The 7954-nt window shown below is 57.2% G+C and overlaps 1 protein-coding gene across 1 annotated transcript in view; it reads left to right on the plus strand.

Moving 5' to 3' along the window:
* Positions 1 to 7721, plus strand: part of LOC119102652 (myotubularin-related protein 10-like) — a 14382-nt gene extending 6661 nt beyond the window's left edge. Inside the window, exons 2-8 of the mRNA XM_037226112.1 lie at positions 38 to 223; positions 1380 to 1541; positions 1757 to 1881; positions 2322 to 2450; positions 3839 to 4000; positions 5457 to 5602; positions 7483 to 7721. Coding sequence (XP_037082007.1) covers positions 38 to 223; positions 1380 to 1541; positions 1757 to 1881; positions 2322 to 2450; positions 3839 to 4000; positions 5457 to 5602; positions 7483 to 7721 — 1149 coding nt within the window. The remainder of the gene's footprint in view (positions 1 to 37; positions 224 to 1379; positions 1542 to 1756; positions 1882 to 2321; positions 2451 to 3838; positions 4001 to 5456; positions 5603 to 7482) is intronic.
* The last annotated feature ends 233 nt before the right edge of the window (positions 7722 to 7954 follow it).

Below are 7954 nucleotides of genomic sequence, written 5' to 3' on the forward strand. Positions count from 1 at the left end.
CGCTGCTAGACCTTGCTAACCAGCCCTGACTTGCCAGTCGGCTTCGGAGAAGCCTGCCCAGCTGGAGCCACTGCTGCTGCCAGGGGAGGTGCTGGTGGCGTCGGCCGACGACGTGCTGCTGTACCTGCCGCTGTCGGAGCGGCCCGACGGCGTGCTCGGACGGCTGGTCGTCACCAACTTCAAACTGACATTCCTGGAGGCGCGCAACCAGCAGGGCAGACTCGTGAGTGGCAGGCTGGCACTGCTGGCAGGAGATCAAGGGTGTGAGCTGTCTGGTCTGTAGTGGAAATCTAATGTATATGCAAGTAGTGTCTGCTGCTAGCTATGCATACCAGGCAGTCGCAGAGAGGTCTTGGAAGTACCTGGTATGACATGCATTGGGATAAGTTTGCCTCATCCAACCCAGTTTGGCCCACGTCGATGTGTTGTTTTACCCAAACATCACTGTTTTTGCCTAATTCGTACAGGATGCCTTTTGTGTTCTGAGGCGGGCGAGATGACAACAGACATGCCTGCATGTTATCACCTTGTGGATGGTACCAAAATATAAACAAATGGAGCCAGTCGCTGCCGCAAATCCATTCTGATAGGCTTTCAATCCAAAAGTCAATATTTCCTTAGTTTGATTGGTGGACAGGTTTGCTGACCTCAGATGGGGTGACGGTTCGGGCTTCCGTCGTCGTCCCGTGTGTAAGCTTGTGCACAACATCTCGGCCAGTTAATTGTTTGGCTGTCGTCAGGCGTTATTGAGTCGTGAGAAGAACTGGAGATGTTCGGCTTTCAGCTATGTATGTGCAACAGCCTGTGTTCGCTCCTTGGAATATCTAGGTTTCGAACCGGGGTTTTCTATTGCAAGTCCGCCGCTCTACCAACTGAGCTGAGCAGGAAGGGCCTTCTGTGACTGTTCTAGAAAAAATAGTAGCTTCCTTCCTGCTCATTTCTGAAGATTCCCAAATAATTTGTCCGCTGACGACCATGGGCTTACTTTCATGCTACAGGCCAGTGACCTTAAAGGGCTTGTCCATTTTCATACCGAAAGATCGGCAGTTGTTTGCAGCTATACAAAGTTAGACGTCGCTGTAGAAGCTCGGAATCTTTTCTGGGAAGACCTTTTACTGAATCAAATTGGCCTCCACCCTCACTGCCCACTGGGTGTAAATATATGAGCTCATCAGAAGCGCAATTCGATGGATCGAGCGTGATCTTTCCGCTGAAGCAACACAATGGCCGGTTGGTTGACGCCGCAAGGAGGACCATGACCCGCCCGCACTTAGTTACTTACAGATATATAGTACACTTAAGGCCACTTGTGACATAGTGAGCCATCTCAAGGTGCCAAGCTGTGGCTGTGGTGAAAATAACCTTTGACTCTCCGGCAGGCGTCAATGGAACAGCGCAACCTGCTTCTGGGACCACGAGATATCTGTTTGATGAATGTTGATACTATTCATCAACTCCTGTCGTCCAGCGGAAAGACCAAACGGCTCTATCCACGGTCCACTGTGCAAGGCAAGATCAAGGGGATCCAGATACGATGCAAGGTAACTTCGCTGCTCCCCCCCCCCCCCCCCCCCCATTTACTGCTGCTGGAGTCTCGTAGTGATGACGTATGCACCTCATGGTTTGCTGCATGCGATGTGCTTCTGGAGAGAGGAAGTCGTGCAGGTTACACCCGATCGTCCACGCACTGACTCGAGGAGGGTACGGGCGTGTCTTTCGTGCAACTTTTTACCTCCCTTTTCGCTCATTATTGCAGGATTTTCGCCTGTTCACGTTCAGTCTGAATCTGACAAGTGTGAACGAAGCCGTAGCGGTGACAAGCGCGTTGCTGAACCTCTGCTACCCGCAGTCCGTCCACCTCCTGTTCGCCTTCAGCTACCGGTAAGCGCCGGCTGCGACGGACGCGTCCGGCCGGTCTGGCGAGGCTCTGCCGCTCCGCTGGTCAGCGGAGGTTAGCCTTTTTCTGAACACATGGCTGCCGCCAAATACGAGTGATAGTTGCGAAGTGCCAGCATTGCTTCTGACTCTTTTCATGTTTTACTGTAGTGCGATGTTAGTGGTATGTGCAGATATTGTGATTTGCACGTGGCTTTTTTGTTTGCGTACAATGTACGTGGCCGTCCTTCTCATGGCAGCCTCCTGTTTGGTTTATTTGAGGGGGGCCCACCGTACTCCTTCGTCCTGAATTAAAGTACCCCTACCTTGTAATACTGGGAGCAGAACCCACTCTAGGTGCTGAGCGGCAACAGTCAGCACACCCATCACCTGTGACCGCGCGCTGCGTCGCCCCGGCGACGCCGCTGACCTCTGTCCGGCCGCAGGGGCGGGCCGGCCACCGGCGAGCTGTGCGACCTCGGCACGCCGGCCTACTGGCAGGCCGAGCTGCGGCGCACAGGCGCGCTCGGCTGGCGCGTCTCGCAGGCCAACGAGCTGTACCAGATGTGCCGCAGGTAAGGCCGCGGACGTCCTCAGGTCGGGTCGTGCCGGTGTCGTTGGCCATAGGTCACTGGCTGATGATGCGGCCACAAATGGCACCATCGGCCGTCGGTGCTGCATGCCTCCCGCGTTGGTGCCGTGTGCCGTGGGTTTGTTGGTGCTGTTGACGGCTGGGATGTCTGCCGTCGGAGATATTCCGTTTTTTCTCGTCTCTTCCGCGTTGGCTGCAATGTATCGACGAGCTGTGGGTTCTGGCCATCTGCCCTCCGTCTCCATCCGACCTCCGTTTCCCTCTGACCTGCGTCTCCACCCGGCATCCGTCTCTATTTGACCTCCGCCTCCATGTGGCGCTCGTATCCACCTGATATCCGTCTCCATCTGACCTCCGTCTCCATGTGGCGCTCGTCTCCACCGGACACCCGCCTCCATCTGACCTCCGTCCTCCATGTGGCACTCGTCCACCTGACATCCGTCTCCATCTGACCCGTCTCCCATGTGGCGCTCGTCTCCACCTGACATCCGTCTCCATCTGACCTCCGTCTCCATGTGACGCTCGTATCCACCTGATATCCGTCTCCATCTGACCTCCGTCTCCATGTGACGCTCGTATCCACCTGATATCCGTCTCCATCTGACCTCCGTCTCCATGTGACGCTCGTATCCACCTGACATCCGTCTCCATCTGACCTCCGTCTCCATGTGCGCTCGTATCCACCTGACATCCGTCTCCATCTGACCTCCGTCTCCATGTGGCGCTCGTATCCACCTGACATCCGTCTCCATCTGACCTCCGTCTCCATGTGACGCTCGTATCCACCTGATATCCGTCTCCATCTGACCTCCGTCTCCATGTGGCGCTCGTCTCCACCTGACATCCGTCTCCATCTGACCTCCGTCTCCATGTGGCACTCGTATCCACCTGAATATCCGTCTCCATCTGACCTCCGTCTCCATGTGGCGCTCGTATCCACCTGACATCCGTCTCCATCTGACCTCCGTCTCCATGTGACGCTCGTATCCACCTGACATCCGTCTCCTCTGACCTCCGCCCATGTGACGCTCGTCTCCACCTGATATCCGTCTCCATTCTACCTCCGTCTCCATATGACTCTCGTATCCACTGTGAGCTCTCATCGGACACCCGTCTCCATCTGACCTCCGTCCTCCATGATGACGCTCGTCTCCACGGATATCCGTCTCCATCTGACCCTCCGTCTCCATGTGACGCTCGTATCCACCTGATATCCGTCTCCATCTGACCTCCGTCTCCATGTGACGCTCGTCTCCATCGGACACCCGCCTCCATCTGACCTGCGTATTTGTCCGGGTGCAGCCGTCCATGCATACCTCGGCGCACACGGCCCGCGGCTGTCCCAGTTCTGACGGTCGCGATCGTTGCCAGCCTGCCCGAGGTGTTGGTGGTGCCCAAGGGTCTGCTCGACGCTGACCTGGTGGCGGCCAGCGGCCACTTCGTGGAGCGGCGGCCGCCCATCTGGTGCTGGGGCAATGCTGAGGGCGCTGCCATCGTCCGGTCAGCCTACACGCACCCGGACATGCGTAACAGGTGGGGCCTGGCCGGGGCGTGACTGTGTTTCATGAAACGAAGCTGCTTATCTACGCAGCTTTGGTTTGCGTCGCATGGACTGATTGACTCATCAGCCGAGTGCAGCGACGGGCCCTTTTATCAACGACCTCAGAAGCTACAGATTACATAAAATTGACTGTTTTCGGTTCGTCTGGATACACGTAGCAATCTAGAACTGTGTAAGCTGGAAGCTTTGCTTTATGATGATGATGATGATGATTTGGGGTTTTAGGGCGCATCGGCTGCTGTAGGTCATGCAGTGCCCAACTTTGCTTTAGGTGACTAGGCCCAAGCTGGCTTTGTGTCCGGCCCCGGGCCCAGGGTGATAAGGGGCACGGACATACCCACCCTTCCCCCGGCACGTCACGAAGGTGGTATGCCCGTGTTCGGGCCAAGGACAGGGAGGTGTTCCTTTCCGGGCATTGAGAAATGGTGTGTTGATTGATTGATCTGATTCCTTGATAGAACGAAGGTGCGTCCGTTCCCGTAGATGTGCCGGGAAGGTGTAGACCCTGCTCTCTAATCAGTCCCCAGGAGCGGTGTCAGGTCCCAGACACCACCCTGTCCCCTGATCAGTCCCCAGGAGCGGTGTCAGGTCCCAGACACTACCCTGTCCCCTGATCAGTCCCCAGGAGCAGTGTCAGGTCTGATACACCACCCTGTCCCCTGATCAGCCCCAAGAAGTGGTTTCAGGTCCCAGATATCTCGCCCTGTCCCCCGATCAGTCCCCAGGAGCAGTGCCAGGTCCCAGACACCACACCCTGTCCCGTGATCAGCCCCTAGGAGCGGTGTTAGGTCCCAGACACCTCACCCTGTCCCGTGATCAGTCTCCAGGAGCAGTGTCAGGTCCCAGACACCACACCCTGTCCCGTGATCAGCCCCTAGGAGCGGTGTTAGGTCCCAGACACCTCACCCTGTCCCGTGATCAGTCTCCAGGAGCAGTGTCAGGTCTGAGACACCTCACCCTGACCCGTGATCAGCCCTTAGGGTCAGTGTCAGATCCCAGACACCTCACCCTTTCCCGTGATCAGTCTCCAGGAGCAGTGTCAGGTCTGAGACAACTCACCCTGTCCCGTGGTCAGCCCCCAGGAGCAGTGTCAGGTCTGAGACACCACCCTGTCCCGTGATCAGTCCCTAGGAGCGGTGTCAGGTCCCAGACACCTCACCCTGTCCCGTGATCAGCCCCGAGGAGCGGTTTCAGGTCCCAGACACCACCCTGTCTCGTGGTCAGCCCCCAGGAGCGGTGTCAGGTCCCAGACACCTCACCCTGTCCCGTGGTCAGCCCCGAGGAGCGGCGTCAGGTCCCGGACACCTCACCCTGTCCCGTGATCAGTCCCCAGGAGCAGTGTCAGGTCCCAGACACCTCACCCTGTCCCGTGATCAGTCCCCAGGAGCAGTGTCAGGTCCCAGACACCTCACCGTCTCCCCTGATCAGCCCCCAGGAGCGGCGCCTGCTGGACGCCATGCGCGCCTCGCAGCCCTTCATGCGGGAGCCGGTGGTACAGGACGTGGGAGCTGCCTGCCCCACGGCGGGGGAGCTGCAGGAGAGCTACCAGCGGCTGCGGCAGCTCTGCTCGCCAGGTGGGTCCGGCTCCTGCGGGCGCGGCTCTGCGACAGAGGTCGCGGTGCCTGCCGCGGATGGCCCGCCAGGCTGAACGCCGTAGAGGGGTGCGTGACCCACCCTGCCACGGGTGGGTGGATCGGAAGGCAAGCGCTCGAGCCAACTGGGCCATCGGGACGGGCAATGTTTGGACGAATAAGGGCTGGGCGTTGTAGGAAAAGCAGACGGACTCGTTATTCATGTTTCAGATGCTGCTTTTCTTTGTAACGTGGATGATGATTCGATGTAAGGACCATGCGATGCTATTTGGTACCTGACCTCTGGGCTCCCTTTGCCCCTCTTAGCTTAGACGGTGCACTACGCGCTCCATGTTGTCCCCACGTGTTTTGGCGCTCGATCCTTTGCTGTCTAAATGACGACATGGTACGTCTCCGGCCTTTTGGTCTTCACGGCCACTTTTTAAGTCCGGGATGGTATTCAGACTATGAGTACATCCGTGGTTTCAAAAACACAGCGGAATGAAGTTGTGGGACTCAAATTGAAGGAGTGCGCGCACCAGTTGTTTGACTCCTTCAGTGAAATTTGTCTTGATCCAAACCGCTCTCTGGGCCACTACCTTGTCTTCTTCGCCGTATGTGCCGTCGTACCACTTTACGGAAGTCGCCGGTGTGGCCTGTCTTCACCGCAGACTTCTTCCAAAGTCGACCAGGGCATTTAAAAGATCGCCAAGTGCCGCTTAGTTGCTGCCCTCGCTGCAGCTCCTCGGCTGGTCTGAACCAGAAGGGCCAATGACGCCTCGACCGTTGATGGTGCACCAGGCGGAGCATTTTCGCTGCGCAGAGGCGCTTCGCGAACCGTATGGGGAGCCTCGGTAAACCCAAACCGATGGTGTCGGCTGATAACCTCACCGTCTAAATCAAGGCTCTCCTCGCCTTCAAACCCGGTTGATGAACGGTGGGTTTTATTGGCACGGTCGAGAGAACGAGGCCTTGTGCCCTGTGCGCGTGGGTTATAGTCCGTTACTGTGGTGTGAGCTCACTTTATGTGGGAACAGACGTTTGTTATTGTCGGGTTTTATGGTCACGTCAACTGCATTGGTTATTTTAGCCCAGGGGACGGATTGAGCTCTTGTCTTGCCAGCCTCAGCGCGGTGGCCCTGCTACTGGTCCTGCCCGGATGGACGGATGGCTTTGCAGGGGCTGCGCAGCATGTCCTGTCTGGCTTGTGCAATTTCGGTCGGAGCCCTTTTGGCTCGTTTCCGTGGGCTGACTATGCCAGCAGGTTTTCAAGATTGGCCTTTGCGGTGATCTGCACATGACGCTGAATCGCGTTCTTTGGGGGTGTTTTTATTGTTTAAATTGCCGTTTAAGGTTCTCTGTGGGTGAGGTATGTCTTAAAGTACGATTTCGCCCCAAGTCATCACAACCGAGTTGGTTTCAAATAACGATTCCAGTGTCTACTTTCTTGTCTACTGAGCACGGGAACATGGTCTCCAGAATAGTTGAGGCATGAAACAAAATTGCGTCCAGATTGAAATTGAGATTTCGTCCAGGCAAGCCACGTAGATCGTGTTGTGACTTTCTTGGAGGGCTGCTATTCAACGAGAAAATCTGTCTGTTTTTTGTTAATTCCCTGTAGGCGTTTGTTGTTTGAATATCGCCTGTTGTGTTTGAGTTATTTGCGGCGTTTCCGTGAGCTGTAACCTCATGTTCCCGTGCGGAGGTGTCGCAGTCCTAGTGACCTAGTCCACTTAAGCCGCTGCGTAATATTTACAAGAACGAATGCTGCGGAGAAGCTGGCATTTCCCGTTGCTTGCGCACTTGGCCTGAGCGAGCCTGCTGCACACCGCGTCCACCGGCTCGCCTGCGTTGACGGGGCGCCCCGCTGGCTGGGTCGGCAGACAGTCTGCAGGCGCTGGCCGAGTCCGACGGCCGCTTCCTGAGCCAGCTGTCGGCCTCCCGCTGGCTGTGGGCCGTCTCCCGCTGTCTGGGCACCGCCCTCGACTGCGTGGACGTGCTCACCACGCAGCGCACCGTCTGCGTTCTCACCGGTGAGCGGCGTCCGGGACTGGCTGGCGGGCCGGCGGGCCGCGCCACGGAGACGCCAGCTCCGCCCTCCGTGTCGCACGGCGGGGCGTGATGGGGGAGGGGGGGGGGGGGAGACACGCCTTAGGCCGGCACAGGCACGGTGTGTTTTTCTGTGTGCGCACGTTGTTGGATGCGACGCTTGCAGCGTTTGTCCTGCGTATTGCATCATCATATGCGTCTTGCATAATCACACTGGTGTTGAAGCGTGTTTCCATGTGCATAGTGTAGCTATTTGATGCACCCCCACCCCCACCCTGACCCCCACGTACTGCAATGCCCATGGCT

This window comes from Pollicipes pollicipes, unplaced genomic scaffold (genome assembly GCF_011947565.3).
Source record: "Pollicipes pollicipes isolate AB1234 unplaced genomic scaffold, Ppol_2.1 Scaffold_5724;HRSCAF=6776_pilon_pilon_pilon, whole genome shotgun sequence".
Classification (NCBI taxonomy): domain Eukaryota; kingdom Metazoa; phylum Arthropoda; class Thecostraca; order Pollicipedomorpha; family Pollicipedidae; genus Pollicipes; species Pollicipes pollicipes.